The sequence below is a fragment of the Rutilus rutilus genome (assembly GCF_951802725.1).
Source record: "Rutilus rutilus genome assembly, chromosome: 9".
In the NCBI taxonomy this organism is placed as follows: domain Eukaryota; kingdom Metazoa; phylum Chordata; class Actinopteri; order Cypriniformes; family Leuciscidae; genus Rutilus; species Rutilus rutilus.
In genome coordinates, this window is record NC_140223.1 from 18,459,318 (window position 1) to 18,481,993 (window position 22,676).

Genomic DNA, 22,676 nt, shown 5'->3' on the forward strand with positions numbered 1-22,676 from the left:
GAGGGTTTCAAGAAAAATCCTCCTCGCTCCTCCAAAAATAAAACTCCAGCATATTCAGTTATCAGACATGACTGGATCTTCAAAAGGGACCGGATTCTATGGTCAGATGAAACAAAAAAAGGGCTTTTTGGCATTGACCCATCCTGCGTGAGCTAAATAGTAAACAGTCTGCCATTGTTTCAACACCGGAGCAGCTGTAGACAAGAATGTCTCCTAAGCGATTGAGGTGTTTTGTTGTTGGATGTAAGAATGAACATAGCAGTCTTCATTTACTCTCGTTTTTGTTCGAGGATGGATCAGTACCAACAGTTCGTGACCCAGCTTACGGTCTCCAGAGTGATAGGCCTAATGTTACTGGTCACGGCAGTAATGAAAGGGAGAGCGCGCACTTTATTACAGCTCATCGAGTCGTTTTACGGATATAAAGTTTACCAGTTGATTAAGCACCCATTGAAAAGGCGTGTATATATTTGTTTACTGTTAGTTGTAACGAGTGTTTTGTGCACTTCGCTGTGTATGTTGATGATAATGAAAGGGAGAAAGAGAGAGTTTATGGATAAGACTTTAATGCGCACTTCTTATATTGTGTTTATTCAGCTCTTACAGTGATTCTCTGGAGTAAAACTAACGCCTCATCTTTTGTGTGATGTACAATAAACTTCATTGAACTCATCCGTATATTTTTGGCCATCATTCGGACATAGTCCGCTACAGCAGGCTTGTATTAATAGTGAATAAAAGATGAAAAATGAGTTATAACCGTAATTAAATTAGACTATACCCGTTCTATTTCCATACTGCATATATTCTCTGACTCTTAAAGGCATTACTGTCCAACTCCGGGTTGAAATGAACACTGCTACTGAGAGTTTCTGTTTTGATATTATCATTCCTTGAGATGAAATCGTCAAATGAGCTGCTCATTTGCATTTAAAGGGATACAATATATATATATTTTTTTTTTTTAGCTAAAACTTTACATACACACTCTGGGGACATCAGATACCTATTTTACATCATGTGAAAAGGGGCATAATAGGTGCCCTTTAAAATATTGATAAAAACCTGCTCTTATTCCCAGAAGGCAGTATGCCCCAGGTGGACACATAGTGCCAGTGCTGTTGTCAGTGGGGTTGGGAACTGTTGCTTGCACAAAACAGAGGAATCCAGGGGCACAGGGCCCAGAGGGCTCGGAGAGACCATCTGAACCGCAGAAATATCCCATAGGGCACACCAGGCACTGCTCTGCAATTATACAAAAAAATATATAAAATAAGCATGATAGAAATGGGAAAATGCATTTAATAATGTTCCTCACTTATTGCAGTACAATAGAGAATACATCACCTGCTGAAATGAGGCCTAGAGAATCACTGTATGTGCCTTTGGGACATGGAACTGGGTTTCCAGGCTGAGTCTCATTGGGGCAGTAAAAGCCTTCAGGACAGACCAAAGGAGTGCTGACCCCCGTAGAGCCGCTTGTGAGGTTGATGCAGTGGAAACCAGTAGGACAGGGTTTACACTCGCTCTGCCCCCTCTGATCCTGAAACTGACCTGCGATCAAACAACAACAAATAAATAAAACAATGACAACAATCACGATTGTATTTCACCTCTTCTAAAAAGTGTAGTAACTACACTGAAATGGAGCCCTACAAAGTCAATGGAGCATTACCTTGAGGTCAAAGAGCAGATAGTATATCTCCAAAATAGAGTATTACAGTACCTCCAGGGCAAGGCATGCAATCATCTGTGCCCTTTCCCCCACTATCAGAGCGCCGGCTGCCCACTGGACAGGGAGTTGGCACAGCGCTACCAATCTCACAATAGTGACCGGGAGGACAAATATCGCCATAAACGGCTGACAGAGGAGCTGGAGTCGGAGATCCCTCACTGCAGTAAAACCCTGTGAGAATACAACATGTCATATTAAAAAGAATCTACAAGAAGTGTGAAGGCTTAAAAACTGTCTGCCGTAGATTTGTATTCAAACCTGATAAGCAGGGTCCACTGACTGAGGTCAGGCTTGGTTCTGAGCAATAAAACCCGGGTGTGCAGTTTTGACACTGACTTATGTTGGATAGTTGATGCAGATTGCTGTAAAACAATTTATTTTATTTAATAGAATGAGATTTTTAAAATTGATTTAAAAACAATATTTTTTTAACGTAACATTTTTTTAGTTGTTTTGTACTATTATGTGTCACACTGGTACCTAAATGTGCCCTTGGGACAAGGTATTGCAGCAAAACTTCCGGCTGGACAATATGATCCAGATGGACATGGTATTCCAGTCTCATTATCATTTGGAGAGGGAGTGACGGATCCTCCAAAACACAAGAATCCAGCACTGCAAGGGCCAGTTGGTGACACATTCCCTGGACAAACAAACAAATATCAGCTCCACATTTAAGACCAAGCAGGATTAGCATGTTCTCTGGGGAAAATAATCATTGTTCATGCGTCATACCTGACCCTATACAATAAGTCCCAGGGTCACATTGAGAGCATTCAGCAGACTCGGCCAATCCAGACCGGTTCCCATAACTCCCTGGAGGACATGGATGTTGACTGGATGCTCCGATTGGACAATAAAATCCAGGCTGACATGGGAATGGGTGTGTCATACCTAGTACAAGAAACTCATCCTTAAGCAAATGCATATATTTCATCTGTTTATTTATTGAAATTTTATTTGTACCGTTCTCAGGGCAGAAAAAGCTGGCAGGGCACAGTTCACATCTATGCTGGCCGAGACTGGGCTGAAAGCTACCAGGGAAACAAGGCCTCTCCATGATGCTGCCCTGTTAGAGCGGGAACAATATGAGTATGTTTTGTAAAAGTCACACTGCCATTTTCAGATATTTAAATTAATAAAAAAAAAATTTATTTAAATTAACAAGTCATTTTAGTAAATTCATGCCATTTCAATTTTGGGTCACTCAAAATGTAACATTTCAGTCATGAAAAAGACTTCAAATACTACAGAAACCCCATATAAAAGACATAATTATCTAACATAACATTTAATTAAATAATGAAATGATGAGAACATTTTATATAATGTTATATTTAAAAAAAAAGTTAAATATAAATTTGAATTTGTACACCATATCTAATATAACTTCTTTGCCTTTTAAAGGTATATCCTTTTATAAATGAAATATTATTTCATTTTTCAGGTTAAACAAGACCTAAGAAGTTAATTTTATTCTTGAATTATTATTAATATTTTAATAATATAAATAAAAAAGGTTTGTCCCTGTATTCTGGTGTCATTAATGTTAAAAATAAATATGTATAAAGTTGTTCAAATGTGCATGTTCAATTGAGCAAAAAGCAAAACAATATATTTGAATCACATACAAATAAAAAATATGTGTCCCTGTATTTAGTATAAACAAATAAATAAATTCTGTTGTGTGTATGGTTTTTTACTTACCCTTTCACAGAAGTGGCCTGCACCACACACATACTCTGGTGGTCTGGATGTGTTCTGTCCTCCAGGGCAGTAATAGCCCTCAGAGCACAGACCAGAGGGCTCAGTTAGGCCTCTTTGCTCACAGAAATATCCCGGTGGACATTCAAGGCAATCTTCTGCACCGGATGCACCAGCAGATCCTGGTGAGTATTAAACAATAAAACCATAAAGCTTCAAAGAGTTCAAACCAGAAAAGTGACTTGTCCTATCAGAAAATAGCTAAAAAAGCTTTTTAATTGGTTAATGGCAGGTAAAATGTTAATAGGCAATAAAGACGGGATGTCAAACAACATCTACGCATTCTTCTTAAATAAACTGCATTATGGGTATACAGAAAGAAAGATTTGTAGAATGTAACTATGAAGCAATGCTGGTATATACTGAAGCTAAATTGAAGATGCATCTTGCAAAATAATGAAAATATTCATTGATCCTTCTAGCTCTAGCTTCTAGCTTCACTTACTACACATTGTGCTTTGTGGACAGGGCAGGGGTAGTGGTGTGCCTCGGGGACAGTAGTGTCCAGGAGGACAAAGCACAGCACTAGGATTTGAGGATCCTGTGGGGCAGAAGAATCCAGCCAAACAGAGGCCTACAGGTGTGTGCAGGCCAGTCTGATTACAGTAAGAGCCTGAATCGCAGGGCTGGGGAAGAGACGAACCCACTGGGCAATAAGACCCTGTAGAAATAATTCATTGAGCTTTATCCATCAGAACATAATCATCATGATCTTATACAGATAGAGATGGCCGACATCCATTAAAGAGATAGTTCACCATAAAAAAAAGAAGAAAATTCGGTCTTGATATACTTTGAAATAGTGATGTCTGATTTGTGAACAAATCGTCCTTCTGAGTCAGAACTTTTCAATGAATGGGTTCACAACTGGTCTGAATGATTTGTTAATAAATCAAACAACATTCCTCTGTCATAAACTTTCAAGCTGGATGTGAAGTTTAGTGAATAATGGCAAACTTTTTGGTCTGTTGCTCACCCAGAAAAATAACATGATATCAGAAGATTTGGAATATTGTGCGCAAGTCATATAAACAACATTTATGATGAATTTCTGGTGCATTTGCATCCTTTTTTAAAGCTTGACAACTCCAGTTCTAGTTCATTGTAACTGCATGGAAAAGACTGACCAGCAAATTCTTTGAAATACTTCCTTTTGTGTTCAGAAAAAAGTTTGCAATGCTAATGACGTTAGTCAAGTAAAGTCAGTAAATTAAGATTTTTTTATTTTTGGGTGAACAATCCTTTTAATGCAATGTTAAAGAAGCCTTTTATTAACAAATATATCAGTGTGCATTGCGTACCTGTAGGACACAGGTCCCCTTTGAAACCAGTACATGATTCTGTGATTTGTAGACGTAATTCTGAATAACCCTCAGACTCTGATAAATCGAATAGAGGTCTGGGATCCAGGTCATCCCAGACTCCGGCACCATCTCCTTGAAAAAGTGTCAGTCAGTTTTAACAGCCTCATCCGTTACCATATAAATGATTTAGTACCATACCTGGAATCCTACCTGGAATGTGAATTGAACAGGTTATATTGTGCTTCAGAAGGCAAAGATCATACTTTTGGAGGTGGGATAAAGATATGAGGTCACAAAAACAGGTCCTCTGAGAGAATGTGGCCTGAGGCACGGCAGTATCTGCACCCCCAACGCAATAATGACCTGGAGCGCAAAACCCTGCAGAAGGGCAAAAATAACATATGCATCACTTCTCATCACCATTCAGCTGAATTATTTTGTGGTTTACGGTGTAATATTTATTATCTGCCTACCTGAGGGCTGAGAGGAGCCTGGTGCAATGCAATATCTGCTTGGAGGGCAAGGGGAGCAGTCATTAGAGGAGGTGGCCCCTTTGTCTTGGAGAATAAAACCAACAGGACAGGGTAACGGAGCACTGCTCTGCTCAGGGCAGTAATATCCTGCTGGACATATATCTCCATATATCTGAGAGACTGGGGCAGGCTCTGTGGCCCCAGATGAGCAGAAATGACCTTTTAGGGAGGGAGAACCAGATGTAAAATTAAGATGTACACCACCAGAACAGATTCTAATGGGAATCTCTGTGGCACTGACCCGCGGAGCAGGGTCCGGAGGGGCTGATTAGTGCGCTGGTGTTACAGTAGAATCCAGGAGGACATGGAGAGCAATCCAGCTGTGATTGCAACCCCTCAATCATATTCGCAGTGCCCGGAGGGCAGGGAAGTGGGGTAGTGCAACCCTCCATACAGTATAAACCTTGTAGAAGAAAAAGCATATAGTACGGTAAAAATAATACAATTCGCTTGGTTGAATAATTAATTATGTTTCTTTACAAACAAAAATATGCTGATTTTAATTTAAAGAAAAACATTGTGGTAATGAGAATTGGGAGGCAAAATTGTCCTGAAAACAATGTCAATACTTAATTTCCTTTGTGAAATACATTTTACAATTTTACTTATGAATTTGTGGAGAAATATGACCCAGACATTTCTTGAAAGTCAAGAAACCTGTCAGGAAAATGTCTAGGTCATATTTCACGCGTGAATCTAAATTTTGAAACTTATTTTTAGGACCATATACAGACCCTTTCCAAAAAATGTGAATATCATGGAAAAGTTTATTTATTTCCATAATTCCATTCAAAACATTAAACTTCCATAGATTATAGATTCAGGGCCCACAACTTAAACGATTTCAAGTATTTAGTTGTTTATTTGTACATAATTTGGGCTTCCAGCTCATAAAACCCACGAAAACAGGATTTCAAAAAATTTGAATATTACATGAAATCACACAGTAATTACACAGTGATACCATGGTCATTGAACCAGGTTTTGGTTATTTTGGCAGTGTGGGCAGGTGCAAATCCTGCTGGAAAATGAAGGAAGCATGAAGTGCTCTGAAAATGTCCTGGTAGACGGCTGCGTTGACTCTGGATTTAGTAAAGCACAGTGGACCAAAGTCCTCTTTTCTGATGAGAGCAAATTTTGCATCTCATTTGGAAACCAAGGTCCCAGAGTCTGGAGGAAGAATGGAGAGGCACACAATCCAAGATGCTTGAAGTCCAGTGTGAAGTTTCCACAGTCTGTGTTGGTTTGGGGAGCCATGTCATCGGCTGGTGTTGGTCCACTGTGCGGTCCACTCAACGCAGCCGTCTACCAGGACATTTTCAGAGCACTTCATGCTTCCTTCAGCAGACAAGCTTTATGGAGATGCTGACTTCATTTTCCAGCAGGATTTGCACCTGTCCACACTGCCAAAATAACCAAAACCTGGTTCAATGACCATGGTATCACTGTGTAATTACTGTGTGATTTCATGTAATATTCACATTTTTTGAAATCCTGTTTTCGTGGGTTTTATGAGCTGGAAGCCCAAATTATGTACAAATAAACAACTAAATACTTGAAATCGTTTAAGTTGTGGGCCCTGAATCTATAGTTTAACGTTTTGAATGGAATTATGGAAATAAATAAACTTTTCCATGATATTCACATTTTTTGGAAAGGGTCTGTAGATCTAAAATTTTATTTTTTTAAAAATGTATTACTGTAATAAAAAAAAAAATCTGTATTATTGTAATGAAAATCATAATTGATAATGAGAATAGTAAATGTAAAACATTAAATGTCGGCTTTTTATGCTTCCATTTCTTGGCATACAGGGAATCTGACAACAACAACAAAAATCTCCATGTCATATTTCAATCAAAAATAATTGTATTTATTAATTTCCTTATTTCAAAATTTAGATCCATTAAGATTTTAAAAATTAAAATGTGCTTATTTCAAATTTGTGTTACAGTATTGTTTCACTGTAATGTAAAAAAATTCCCTGCAGTAACGTAAAACATCAGGATAGTCAGAGTAACTATAAAAATGTATGGAAAACAATGCGTAATTATCCTAACAATAATACATAGATTACTCAAGGCAAATTATAAATGTAGGCTTAATTTTTTTCTTAATAAAATACATTTACTTATTTGTTTTCTTTATGATATTAGGGTGAAATATGACCCAGACATTCCTTAAGAGGCTTAGAAAGACTCACCCATATAATATTTACCTGGTGGGCATGGTTGACAGGAAGGCTGGGATGGCAGAGGCTGATAAGTACCAGGCGAACAGATGGCAGGCTTGACGCTGCCATACGGACATGCGTGACCAGACGGACACTGACGGTCTGAACAGACAGATCATAAAGGTAAGAGACAGGCAGTATAAAAATAAACGATGTCTAGACATATTATTGCAGCAGTACTAAATAATTCAGACAGCACTAGGGCAACCCTGTAAAGATGCTGTGGCGAGTCACTAAGATAAATGGAAGGAGGAAGCAGACACTGTCTCTCTCTATTTATTAAACCTGCTCAGCACTGTGTACATCCAGTAGCCCAGTTTAACTGATGCCCAGAGGACAATATGGATTTCTGCTTCGTCAGTGTTGCTTCCTACCAGGTTGATGTCCTGTTACAGAACCTGCCGGACAGAAGCTGCCCTCAGGACAGCGGAGCTCTGCAGAGCTCTGACCCCAGTCGGGACAGTAGAATCCAGGGGTACATGGATGACACTCTGTCTCAGACACACCACCACGCTGGCCCAGGAATGAACCTATAATATAGAACAATCAGAGAACATTTGATTAAACGCAATTAGAGAGATACTAACAAAATACTGTCAAGTTGGATGTTGATTATTCTTCTGTAAATCAAACTGGAGGTGACAAGTGACATAGTACAAGATTTGCTTTGCTACATAGTCCAAGGAATAGTTAAACCAAAAAAGGAAATTGCCATTATTTACGTGGCATTGCTCTTTTTTTTAGTGGAGACAAAAGGAGATGTTTTGAATTACACAACACTGACGTGAAATGTTTTTAATGTTTTTGAAAGAAGTCTCTTGTGATCACCAAGGCTGTATTTATTTGTATAAAAAATGTACTATTGTGAAATATTATTACCATTTGAAATAACTGTTTTTTTTTGCAATATATTTTAAAATATTTATTTCTGTGATATCAAAGCTGAATTTTCAGCAGCCATTATTTTATTCTTCAGTGTCACATGATCCTCCATAAGGTTTTCTAATATGCTAATTTGGTGCATTTCTTATAATTGTCAATGTTGAAACGATTGCATATTTTTGTGGAAACCTTGATTTTTTTTTTTCAGGATTTTTTGATGAATAGAAAGTTCAAAGAACAGCACTTATTTGAAACAGAAATAGAAATATTTTGCAACATCATAAATCTCTTACCTGTCACTTTTGATTAATTGTACAGTATAATTTACAGTATATAGCGCTTTCATATGTACTACTGTACACCCAAAGTGCTTTACAATCATATCGGGGGATCTCTCCTCACCCACCACCAGTGTGCAGCATCCACTTGGATGATACGACGGCAGCCACAGTACAACGGCGCCAGTGCGCTCACCACACACCAGCTATAGGTGTAAAGAGGAGAGGAGACAGAGTGATAGAGCCAATTCAATGAAAGGGGATTATTAGGAGGCCATGATTGGTAAGGGCCAATGGGTGGAATGTGGCCAGGACACCGAAGTTACACACCTACTCTTTACGAGAAATGCCATGGTATTTTTAATGACCACAATTTAATGCATCCTTTCTAAGTAAAAGTATTGATTTGCTTGAACAATAGAAAGCACATCGTGGTCAGCAGCCAAAAAGTTCCAAAAAGTACAAAAAAGCACAATAAAACTAGTACATACTACTTGTGTGTTATATTCCAAATCAAAGTCATTTTTTCACAGAAAATCCTCCATTTTGGAGCTTGAAAACTTCTCGTCACTATATCCTTTCCAATATTGAATGAAAAAGAGCAGCATGAAAATCATGTCTCCTAAATATGTCCCAGAGAAGAAAGAAAATCAGTGAGTTAATGATATTCATTTTTCATTTTCATTTTTAGGTCAAACTCTACCTGGTGGGCAGGGTTCTGGTCGTGCACTGCCAATCGGGCAGTAGTGCCCTGCAGGACAGACATCCCCAATGAACTGAATCTGAGAACTGACATCCTCCGCTGTACAAGCCCCAGGTCCTTCACCATCTGAAACAAATTCAACTAATTACCGTTGCAATGCTTAGACTCATTACCATGATCAAACACTGCGGTAAGTGGAGAAAATGACCTGTGTTGTTGTAGTACTGAGGCGTAGGGGTGTGTGATCCTTGAATACAGTAGTATCCTGGACTACAGGGCCCAGAGGGTGAACTCAGCCCTGGTTCTGCACAGTACTGTCCTGGTGTGCACGACTGACACATCACTACAGATGCTGCTCCTATTCAAACACCCACAATGTTAGTTCTATTCATCCATATTGAACAGTGCAAGCATGCTACATATGCTGGAAAAATACCTTCTAATGAGCCAAATGTGCCCAGAGGACAGGGCTCCATATGGCTGGCACCCGGTGGGCAATAGAAGCCAGCTGTGCATCTTCCTCCCGTGGAATCTCCAACTGGCTCTGAGAGCGAGGCACCCAGGTTGCAAACATAACTGCAAAATCCAAGACATTAGCATGAGAAAACAGGCCTATATTATTCATCAGGACATTTGAGTGGAATAAACTCACCCAGGAGAACAGTTGCCTGTAGGGGTGTCCAGGCCAGAGGAGCTGCAGTATTTACCAGGGGGGCAGGGGACACACTGATCCTTCCTAGACAGGCCTAACTGGCCATTAAAAGTGCCCACAGGGCAGGGGAAGCTCACTCCGGACTCTGAGCCTGTTCAAAATACAAAGAATAGAGTAAAAAAGGGTTCAAGTGTCCTCATTATGTACTCAGAGTAATTTTGTCAGTACCTGGAGGGCAGTAATATCCCTTAGGACATGGCACAGGTATAGAGGTTCCTTCTGTTACTGTGTCTGAACCAGCACAAAAATATCCAGCCGGACACACAGAACATTCTGCCTATGGATGTAAAGTAGATAAAGTATTTAACTTTAAGCTTTCATTTTATGTTTCTTTTTGTGATATTAAGATTACATTAAAAAGGTCTTGCTAACTTTTTACCATGCCTTCATCACTTATTTTTTATTTTATTTTATTTAACAAAAAAGAGCTTTTTGAAGCTGAACTGAAGAGGAGAAGTGCCCACATGGATCTGGGAATCTGAAGGATCTGGAGAGATTCTGTATGGAGGAATGGTCTCTGATCTCTTGTCAGGTGTTCTCCAAACTCATCAGGCATTATAGGAGAAGACTCAGAGCTGTTATCTTGGAAAAAGGAGGTTGCAAAAAGTATTTAATAAAAGGGGACAAATAATTGTTCCCAACGTGTTTTGGAGAAAAACATTTATTTCATAATCTGATTTTCCCCCGACTTTCAATTATTTGACTTCAATGAAAGGTTAGATTTTAGATTTTTATTTTTTTTATAAAATATGAAAAGGATAAACAATGCAGATTTATTTTTTACAGCCATCTTTGATCATATTTACCAAGGCGGCAAATAATTCTGACCAGCACTGTATACCATGCTAGAACATTTGCTATATAAATAAGCAGTCTATCATTTTACTCAAACATTGCTCATTTTAATTTTACATAAACATAATTTCCACTATAAAATGCTGTTAAATACAATACATCGTTTGAGATGTGTTGGAAATCAGTTTTGTTTTAGTATTATTTAAATACTATTATCGTATTTATTAAAGGGGTGGTTTTTGATTTTAAATGCCTTTTTCACAAGATGTAAAATAAGTCTCTGAAGTCCCCAGAGTGTGTATATGAAGTTTCAACAGCTTGCACTCACACAGACATGCACTGAAAATTTTGAAAACTTTTAGCCTTTTATGTTCAAACTGGATTCCGACAAAGATGGAGAGACTCAAGAAGAAGTGACAACATGTAGAAAGCAACAGGACATTTCTGAATGGTTATTTGACAAATTTATGTAGCTTATGTTTAGTTATCTTCTAGTCATTGATTAGCATATTCTGTCTTGATAATCTTTAAATCGTGTTCCGGGGGCGGGGTTAATGTAAATTTTAGAGTTGGTGATGTTACTAACCCGGGAGGAATGTTGTGTAGTCCCTACCAGCCGTTTGTTGTAGTCCTTAAAAAACTATTTATTTTAAAAGAAAAGAGTTTACTGCCAAGTCTGTCTGACTACAGGAGGAGGATCGAGGACCACTTGGACAGCAACAACAGCAGGCAGGTGTGGCAGGGAATCCAGCACATCACCAATTATAGGACCAACCCCGGGGCTGTGGAAGGGGATGCCTCACTGGCGGAGGAGTTAAACCACTTCTTTGCCCGTTTTGAGGTTCAGCCACCAGAGTCAGCCACACCACATCCAGTAGCTCACAGCGACACTGTCCTCATGGTAAAAGAGCATGAGGTGAGGTGTAGGCTGCGGGCAGTCAACCCTCGGAAGGCGGCCGGCCCTGATGGCATCTGCGGACGCGTATTAAAGGACTGTGCGGACCAGCTGGTGGGGGTCTTTACTAAGATCTTCAACCAGTCACTCTTCCAGCTCACTGTCCCATCCTGCCTGAAGTCCTCCATCATTGTCCTCCTGCCCAAAAAAACTAATATAACCACTCTCAACGACTACCGGCCAGTAGCACTCACCCCTGTGGTGATGAAGTGCTTTGAGAAACTGGTCCGTCGTCACATCATGTCTTTTTATCCTCCTAACTTTGACCCACACCAGTTTGCTTACAGGGTGAACAGATCGACTAAGGATGCCGTGGCTACAGCCCTCCATGCTGCACTGTCCCACCTGGAGCAGCAGGGGAGCTATGCCCGGTTCCTCTTCATAGACTTTAGCTCTGCTTTTAATACCATCCTCCCCCACAGACTGGTGTCCAAACTGTCCAACATTGGAATACCATACTCCACCTGCCTATGGATTAAGGACTTTCTGTCAGACCGCACTCAGAGGGTAAGAACGGGCCCCCATACATCCACCGCAGGGCTGTGTGCTGAGTCCCCTGCTCTATACCCTCTACACCCACGACTGCACCCCTGCTCATCAGAGCAACACCTTTGTCAAATTTGCTGATGATACCACAGTAGTGGTATGGTGGGGTGGTGCAGAGTTAACAACTTGCTCCTCAATACATCAAAGACCAAGGAACTCATTGTGGACTTCAGGAGGAAGAAAACGGTTATCCAGCCGCTGTTCATAGGCGGAACCTGTGTAGAGAGGGTCTCTGACTTCCGCTTCCTGGGAGTCAACATCATGGAGGACCTGACCTGCGCCGTCCACACCACTGAGCTAGTGAAGAAGACCCAGCAGAGACTTTCTAAGAGTTCTCAGGAGGAACAACATCCCCAAAAAACTGCTGGTGTCCTTCTATCGCTGCTCAATTGAGAGCATCCTGTCACACTGTCTCTGTGTGTGGTTTCCAAGCTGCACTGTGACACAGAGGAAAAAGCTCCAGAGTGTCATAAAGGCAGCACAGAAAATCACTGGTTGCCCCCTCCCCTCTCTGGAAGAACTTCACAGCTCCCGCTGCATCAAAAAGGCCAAAACCATCATACAGGACTCATCACACCCCCGCCACACACTGTTCAGACTACTGCCGTCAGGCAGGAGATATAGGTCCATGAAAACAAGAACAAATAGACTACAAAACAGCTTTTATCCAACAGCCATAAGTGCATTAAATAATGCTGCTAAATTATAGTCCTCACCACTGATCTGTGTCAAAAGGGCCATGTGCAATTTTTAAATGTGGATGTCTGCATGGGTGTGTCTCCTATGTGTTTTTAGTATTAATGTAGTAGTAGTATTTTTATATTTTTAGATGTTTGGCACTTGACAAGGACTGTACTTAATTTCGTTGTACCTGTTACAGTGACAAATAAATATTCTATTCTATTCTATTCTATTCTATTCTATTCTATTCTATTCTATTCTATTCTAACTAAAGTTAGAAAAGTAAAATCATAATCAACCACCCCTTTAATATTTTGAATTAGCTTTTATTTTTATTAGTTTTGATTTTAGTTTGTTTCAGTAATTGTATGTGCTTTTATCATGTCTACTGTATGTAGCTTTAATTTATTTTCAATTCAGTTTTAGTTGTAGTTATTTTACTTTTTCAAGTTTTTCATCCAATATTTACATTTATTTCAGCTTTATTTCAATTAATGATTTTTAATACTTTCAACAGCTTTTATTTTAGTTTAACTTAATAACAACACTAATGGTAATGCTAAAGAGAAAAACCTTTTTATGTTACAAATTTTAAGGTAGCATTAAACAATCCTGCCTCTCTCTAAACTGACCTGCCCCTGGAGGCTCTGGAAAGTCCCACGGGGGCAGGGGATCTGGTTAGATCTGCCAGGTGGACACATATGTCCAGGTGAGCAGATGTAGTCGGCAGGCTGGCTGGAATTTTGACCATGTGGGCAGTAGTAGCCTATCTGGCACACATGAGAAGGGGAGGAGAGACCCCTACTGGAACAAGCAGATCCTACAAAGAAAATGTCCACAAATCAGTAGAAACAAAGTGATCTAAAAGGAAGTCTGAAGTCTCCAAAAGAGGAGCACTGACCTGGAGGGCAGGGCAGACAGTCAGACAGCTTAGTGTTCTGGCTGCTGTTGCTATAGCGGCCTGGTGGACAAGGCTCAGGGGATGAGGACCCTACTGGACAGTAGTGTCCTTGAGGACATTTACCACCTGTCCCTCCATCCATGGGTGTGGGGGACACGGCTCCTGAGAGACAAAAGTGTCCAGCTGCACACAGTCCAGACACAGCACTCTGTCCAGGAGACTCGCAGAAGAAACCTGCCGGGTGGAAAGTTTGTAGGAAATTTCACAGCTGAGATTTGACAGACGCTGAAAGAAGCACAAGGGGCTGCAACTGAAAATGGTATTACGCAAATGCTGTGAAGAAATAGGGCAGCGTGACCCTCTGAGAATAAGAGATGAGTAACTCTGAGAAATAACTCGATAGGAGTGCAGTCGCTTGTAGAAATGGTACCTGGAGGGCAGGGAAAACAGTCTTCACGGCTGGTCATCCTTGTATGTGGATTAATAGTTCCTGCTGGACAGGGGTGCTGATTTTGTAGATGGGTGCCCGTCGGGCAATAATGGCCTACTGGGCATTCAATGCCCTCAGAAGAGGAACCATAGGCAGGACAGTAGTAGCTGTGAGTGGAAAGAGATATTTACTTTACAATGAATGACTTGATGGTAAAGTATGTCATTTTTGCGGCACTAGCTCCACCAAACAGAATGCAAAATTAATGACAGGCTTCATGAACACTCCACTGTCTGCTATTGGGCGATCAAACAAATAGCACCCCCCCGCCTCCAAACTCACAACAGTGCAACTTTGCTTTTCCAGTGGCCTTGATTAATTTTTCCCATTGGGATTTAAAAAATTTCTTCATTAAAGAGTTATAAGCCATGAACCAGATCAACCAGCTACGAGGTCATTCACAATATTACAAACTTAGATTTGAAGCAAAAAAGTATTTAAAGGTCCCGTTCTATGTGATCCCATGTTTCAAACTTTAGTTAGTGTGTAATGTTGTTGTTAGAGTATAAATAATATCTGTAAAATTATAAAGCTCAAAGTTCAATGCCAAGCGAGATATTTTATTTAACAGAAGTTGACTACAAAAAACGGCTGGATTGGACTACACCCCTCTACATCCTGCTTTAGTGATGTCACTAGAACCGTAACCTCCGCCCACAGGAACACAGGCGTATTGATGGCGAAATGTCAACAGACGTGGTTGATGTTTATCTATAATCGGATACCGCAAAAGTTTAATTCGAAGTTGTTAGTTTGCTCTGTCCATTTCACCACGGACTGTTTTTCTAACCTGGAATAATATCAAGCAGACTTCTCTCAGCGTTTCATACTGACGAAGGGGGCAATTTCAACTATATTCCAGCAAGCGGTAAGTAGTGATTTAATATGGAAGTAGCGATCACTCTTCACATCGTTCGTTTCTCTTAGTAGGATGAAAATAATCTTACTTAAACTGTGATTAATATACAGAAAGTGATCAAAGAACAATCCCTTTCCAATCGCCCAAGCTATCAATCACACAGCGCGAGTTTATCTGGACACTTGCCAACACTCGTTATGAAATCAATGACGCTGTTACACTGCACAACGAAGCTCTTACTGTATTTATATGCCTCATGTTTGCATTGGTGAAATCATTAGTGATAGTGCAGAAACTGCGTTGCAATGATAAGATCTTTCACGCGATCAACAGGCTGTCATCTGCTCAGTGCTCATCACTGCAACCTTTTATGTGATTGAAATAGATCTAAATACTTAAAAAACTTCTCACGATTCGTTAATTCAGATAGCTGTAATAGTAAAAACGTATAATAGCTGTAATAGTAAAAGTTTTCCAGATAGTTCCACATTTAATGCCAGATATTTCATATGCAAGCATGTCAGCCAATCACAGCAGAGGGCGTTTACACTGAAGTCTCACAGCAGACACACCCCTTCAAACAGAGTGTTCAAACCAGGGAATGAAATCAGGCTAGGAAATATGCCTTTTATTTCTAAATTATAACAATTTTTGATCTAAAAAACATACTAACATTATAAGGGCACCCCTGGAAACATTATTAAATAATAAAAATAATCCATGGAATGGGACCTTTAAAAACCAGACAAAAAGACAAAGGTACAAGACTGTGCACTTAATGGGTTTAAATAAGGGAAAGAACTACAATCCCATGAAGCATTGCGAACAACACAGCTGAAATAAAAACGATGGAGAAAAATAAAACCATGCTTGTTTTTTGCAGAATCATGGGTAATGACGTAGTTTTCACCAGGAATTCCACAGTGAAACGTGATCATTTACGTTGAAATAATGTGGGCTGATGGCTCTGCACAATCTGGGATAGTAGAAAGTAATTTAACATTGAAACCCCACCCCGATACAGTTCACCTTTAAATGTTAACCATTTTTGTATATGCATAAGTGTATCTACCCCTGGGGACACAGGCTGCAGCTGTCCTGTCGCTCTCTACTGCTGATGGATCCTTCTGGACAGATTTGAGGAGCGCTGGAGCCTCTAGAGCAAAAATAACCTGCGCGGGAGCGGAAAACAGGATGAGGTGGGCCGGTGTGAGGGGAAGGTGGGTGTTTTTAATCTGCCCTGAATTGGGGATCTGTCATTTACCTGTCGGACACGGTCCTCCTCTGTGATCGTTGATTGGGCTGTTGGGGAGTACGGCTCCCTGTTTGCAGTAAAAACCTTCCCAGCATTCTCCGCTGGGTGAAGCCAGCCCAGATATGTCACAATAATGACCAGCAGAACATGACAAACACTCTTCCTATAAGAAAAGGGTATACATGGTCCTTACAGATGTAATAGGACAATAGGACTTGTGTGGTCCCATGCTGTTGCATGCTGTTATAAATAAAGAAATTCCTCTTACCACTTTGATCAGTTTGGTTTTATTACTGAAAGTGCCCTCCGGACAAGGCTGAGGTTGAGTGGTGCCTTGTGGGCAAAAGTGACCCACAGGACAAGGTCCTCCTGCTCCTTGGAGAAAAAAAAAAACCATTATTAAATTCTATTTTACATATATTTATAAAGTCTTCATATAAGGCAAAAACAATGTGATGTTGCCTTTTCAAAAACGGTTTCCAGAAATGTATTTTTATATATTTAATTATTCAAAAATTAAAAACTGTATTCACATCTTTAATTCAGAATTTTTTTATGTAATAACCCTAAATGATCTAAAATTCTCCAAATCCGTGGATGTAAATCCAGCTACCTGCAGACTGCGTGTGAGGTTGAGGTAAGATGTTCCCATGCACGCAGTAATATCCCTCAGAGCATTCTCCTGTGACAGAGGTGGAGTTCAGAAGAGGGCAGTAGTGTCCTCCATCACATTCCCTACACTCAGAGAGGACACTCAAACCAGAGTCAGGACTGTATGTCCCTGCTGGACAAGGCCTCCAGTCATACCCTGTGCCTTCAGGACAATAGAAACCTATAGGAAGACATAAGATAACAGCTTAAATATGATTGCTGGATTTGGATGAAATCAGTCAGCATGTTTGTGTATTGTCTCTCTCCACTGTGTGGTGCTGTTTACAAATTAATTGAGTTTCTTGTACTTAGACTTAGGAAGTATATCATTTAATTGAGTTTCTTTCAAATACTTAGGAAGTAACCTATTGACACTACTTTCACTACTAATCTAGCAGTAACATAAAATGGATATGTTCGGAATAGCATACTACCATACTATTATTACCATATCTGTTGTAAATAGTATAGTGTATAATATCGTAAATATTCTGTATAAAAGCAGAACTGGAACTGAAAGTAATAGCAGCTTTGTAGAGAGAGAGAGAGAGAGAGATTTATATTAATCATTATTTGATCTTATAGCCAAGGTATTTTAACATAAAACATTAATGCACAATAACAATTATTATTTACAAATTGATAACTGGATGCCTCGCAAAGAATTAAATAAGCAATGTGATGAGGACAGAAATGTAGCACACTACTGTTAAAACATGAACAGTTGCATAATGCATACTGTTTCACGTACTTTTGTTAAAACGTAGGCAGCATATACTGTGCAGCATCCAGTAAGCAGAACACTAGTACTCCATTCCGAACATAGCCAACGAGAGACCAAAGCACCAACCAGCTGGGCACAGCAGCCGGGCTCCATCCACACAGTACCAGCCAGCTGTGCAGGGCCAGCACTGGGAGGCTTGAGCGACGGTTACAAAAGTCCCAGGATCACACGGAACAGGGTGAGTGGTTCCTGGAGGGCAGTAGTGACCCACTGGACAGATGTGGCCGGAGACCCCATCAGTGGGAGTGGGAGTCTCAGCTTTCTCAGCACAATAAAACCTTTTGGGGGCATATGACGCCATACGTTAAACTGGGCATCTGTGTTGCAATTGTACTGTGCATATTGTTTTGCACATACCCATCTGAGCAGAGTCCACTGGGTTCTTTCAGACCGGTAGAGGCACAGTAAAACCCTCCAGGGCATGACTGGCACTCCTCAGCACTCCTCAGTCCTGTACTATTAGACCACGTTCCCACCGGACAGGGCATAGGACTGGCAGTGCCTATAGTAACACAGGGAGACCTTTAAAACACTTTTATGAATGAAATCACATCAGTAGTGTACCATAAGTTCAAATATCATACCAGTGTAACATGTTCAAAAGTTCTTCACATGCTGTGACATTTAATTTAACTAATTTAATTAGGTAAACAGCAAATAATATGTGTACAAAATATCATGTAAATTACTTTATACTTTTACTAATACTGTACATTATATTTAATATTTTTTGGCCTTTTTGTGGACAGGATAGTGGAGATTGACAGGAAAGCTTTTGGGTGGAGAGAGAGGAATGGGATCAGCAAAGGACCTTGAGTCGGATTCGAACCCGCGTTGGCCAGAGGCACAGTTGCGCCACATGTCAGTGCACTAACCACTATGCTATCCACACCGACATTACCAAAGATGTTATTTAGAGACAACAACTTTAGCAAATTTCTCATAAGACAGGACTGATAAAGGCTAATTCTGGTAGCTGAAATTTTTAAAACACCTTTAGGACAGTAGTGACCAGCTGGGCACGGGGCCCCTGTAGAGCCATCCATAGGACTGGGTGAATAGGAGCCCTCTCTGCACCAGAAACCAGCCAAACACAGTCCTACAAATACGCATTTGAACACAGGGCTTGTAAAGCAAGATTTTGGGGCATTTGTTTCAGAATTTTTACTGAAATGTCATCAGTCTCACCTGTAGGTTCTTCAAGTCCAACATCTGGACAGTAATGTCCTGACGGACACAACAGACAGTCACTTTGACTGTCCATGAGCTCACGGGGGTTATAGGTGCCGGCAGGGCATGGAAATTGTTTGGCATTACCAGCTCCTTCAGGACAATAATGTCCCTTTGGACAAGGCTGCAGGACAGACATATTTACAGCCCCAAATGTCGCATCGCAATAAAAACCTGGTGTAGGAGAAAAAGGAAAAAAAAACAGGATACAAGCTTCAGTATGAATTTCAGAAATAGAAATGTGGGAGTGTGTCACAGTTTGCTTTAGATAACTGCAGCTTGCCTGATACACAGATTGTACAGTTCGCCTGCTTCTGCTTGTCCTGATATGTCCTAGAGGGACAAAAAATTGGGACAGGGCTTCCTGGGGGACAGTAATGACCGACCAGACATGGCAGAGCTAGGTCATCTGTCTGACCAGGCGGGCACCAGTAACCTACCGAAAAATCACAAGATGTAGAAATTGAAAGATGTAGAAATTGTGTTTAGTGCAGTGATAGTTGTTCTCACCCTCCCTGCAGGGGGCAGTAGGAGCCTGAAGGCCCATGGTAGCACAGTAGTATCCTGCTCTACAGGCCTGACACTTGTCCTTGCTTACAAGGCCCGCTGCTGAGGAGAAAGTCCCCGCTGGACATGGCTGTGGTGCACTGGAGCCCTCGTCTGGGGAAAACGATAGATATTCAACTAAAATGTATTCGGGAATCTCAACTAAGGCTGGTTTAAGTGACATAAATCTACATCTGAATAACCCAATACTTACCACAGTAAGTCCCTGGAGGGCAGATGTTGCCTGTAATGCCATCTATAGGCCTGGAGGAAGTGGCTTCTCTTGTGCAGTAATACCCAGGAGAGCACGGTCCACTCGGCAGGGCTAGACCTGTTTCAGAAGGTCAGGTTATAAGCAAACCGTTTTGCAAAAGCACACAGGGAATTCATTGCTTTGTATCTGGTGATTACGCACCGGTTGCATTGCAGAAAGCTCCTGGAGGGCAAGGTTGAGGCTCAGAGGTCCCTGATGGACAGTAAAACCCCTCCTGGCATCTGCCCCCAGTGGAGGAAGCAGGGCATAGGCAGTTAGCGTTAGTGTAGTTGTCCAGGTCAAAGGGCTGAGCGTTCCAGGCAGCAGATACACAGAACCATCCTGTGTGATTAAGTAACTGGTTGAAATTCAAAATGAGTTCAATATTCAGTTGAAAATAGTCTCATTCAGGTGATGTACTAACCAGCTTTACATTTCCCAGACACAGCGGACAGGCGCTCTTTCTCACAGTAGTGGCCTGGAGGACAGGGTAAGCAGCTGTCCAGGCTGTGGGTCATCGGCTCGGGGTTGTAATAGCCTCGTGGGCAGGGGAACTGGGTGGCATGTTTTGTTCCTGTAAACAAAGACCAACACTGCATACTACTGAGGTGTGGTTTCTCTGATGAAAAGTGCATTTTGTCTAGTGAAACAGTTAGATTTTTTTTTTTTTCAATTTTTAAGTTTTAAGGATAGGAAAAAATCTGCCAGTGCCACAAGACAAAATACACTTCAATACATGTATATTTTGTGACATTAAATCTTAATATTAGTTATGGTTGATTTTAAAATATATACTATTTTATACTTTTTTGTCTAAATAAATTGAAAATAAAACATTAAAAAAGGCCATCACAACATTATAATGTACATAATGAAAAGTTTGATGGCTAAAAAATTAAATAAAAATTAGAAAATAAAAATTAGAAATTTGCTAATGGCATTTAACAGTGTTATAAATGATTAAGTGTTTTAATGTACAAATACAATACCGTTCAAAAGTTTGGGGTCTTTTTAATATTTTTGAAAGAAGACTCTTATGCTCACCAAGGCTGCATTTATTTGATCAGTTGAAACATTTATTGTTAACAATTATTACAATTTAAAATGTAATTTATTCCTGTGATGGTAAAGTAGAATTTTCAGCATCATTACTCATAGTGTGCTATAACTCAGTGATCAGTGTCACATGATCCTTCAGAATTCATTCTAATGCTGATTTTCTGCTCAAGAAACATTTCTTATTATTATCAATGTTGAAAACAGTTGCGCTGCTGAATATTTTTGTGGAAACCATCATATATTTTTCAAAACTATTTGATGAATAGAAAGGTCACAAGAATAGCATTTATTTGAAATAGAAATATGTTGTAACATTATAAATATCTTTACTAATACTTTACTGAAAGTATTAATTTTGTTTAAAAAAATCTTACTGACCACATTGTTTTTTAACGTTGGTGTAAATATACAATATCAGCATCCTTTGACTATATACAATATAATAAACCAATATATATATATATATATATATATATACACCAATAAAATAAAACATTTAATATTTATTGTTAACAGTTAAGGTATCTATTGATAAAATGTGCAACCATATTTAATATTGACCTTATCTGGTGAATTTGTTTTAACGACTAATACTATTTTACTACTATTGTTAGAATTTTTATTTTTTTTTGTATTGTAAGCAATAGTTTATATATCATTTTGTCTCTTACCATCAGGGCAGTAGAATCCAGGAGGGCAGGGGTACAGAGTGTATTTGCTGGTACTCTCTGGGCAATAGTATCCAGCGTGGCAGGGACTGCACTTAATCTGTCCTGTCAGGTTGGTATAAGTGCCTGCAGGGCAGGGAACAGGCACGGCACTGCCAGTGGGGCAGAAGTGCGCTTGAGGACAGAGACCACCTTCAGAATCAGAACCTGTACCAACAATAACACCACAGTCAATAGTAGAATACAAACAGACAATAAGCTAATGACGCTATCAAATTAACAAAAATGGTTGGATGGTCGCACCAGTGGATGACGATGCCCCGGCAGGGCAGTAGAACCCCTCTCGGCAGGGTCCAGATGGTCTACTCAAGCCCACCGAACCACAAAACTGCCCAGCAGGACACACAATGCACCCCGATTTCTTAGTGACATAAAGACTATAAAGACAAAAAAAAAAAGAATCTGTTTATCTGTTTATCTGTACTCATATTAGTATGGTATGACCTTTTGACCCTGTAATACGGTACCTGTTTGAAAAGGTGCCAAGTGGGCAGGGTAAAGGAAGGCTGGTGCCCTCAGGACAGTAATGACCCACAGGACACGGCCCACCCACCCCTGTGCTAATATTTGAATCAGGATTCTTGAAGTTTATGCCTGCAAAAGTCAAGAGAACCATAACCACAACTGCTTAGATGCTATGATTCAAATCAACAGAATGAGGTCACTAATTATTAAAAAGCAAGATGTCGACATAACTGGACATACCTGTGAGGCAAAAATACCCAGCCTGGCAGGGACCAGTAGGTTCAACTAGTCCCCAATCTTCACAGTACATTCCTTAAAATGATAGGTGTGTATG

General features: G+C 40.1%; 1 protein-coding gene across 1 annotated transcript in view; it reads right to left on the bottom strand.

The window, feature by feature from the left end:
* Positions 1-7,638, bottom strand: part of LOC311297341 (uncharacterized protein) — a gene marked incomplete at its 5' end in the record, with an annotated part of 29,262 nt that extends 21,624 nt beyond the window's left edge. Inside the window, 12 exons of the mRNA XM_084419590.1 lie at positions 1,066-1,245; positions 1,348-1,554; positions 1,727-1,906; positions 1,994-2,097; positions 2,216-2,378; positions 2,471-2,476; positions 2,702-2,804; positions 3,443-3,621; positions 4,801-4,935; positions 5,067-5,181; positions 5,277-5,495; positions 7,555-7,638. Of these exons, the coding sequence (XP_084275716.1) occupies positions 1,066-1,245; positions 1,348-1,554; positions 1,727-1,906; positions 1,994-2,097; positions 2,216-2,378; positions 2,471-2,476; positions 2,702-2,804; positions 3,443-3,621; positions 4,801-4,935; positions 5,067-5,181; positions 5,277-5,495; positions 7,555-7,638 (1,675 nt within the window). The remainder of the gene's footprint in view (positions 1-1,065; positions 1,246-1,347; positions 1,555-1,726; positions 1,907-1,993; positions 2,098-2,215; positions 2,379-2,470; positions 2,477-2,701; positions 2,805-3,442; positions 3,622-4,800; positions 4,936-5,066; positions 5,182-5,276; positions 5,496-7,554) is intronic.
* Between the last annotated feature and the right edge of the window lie 15,038 nt (positions 7,639-22,676).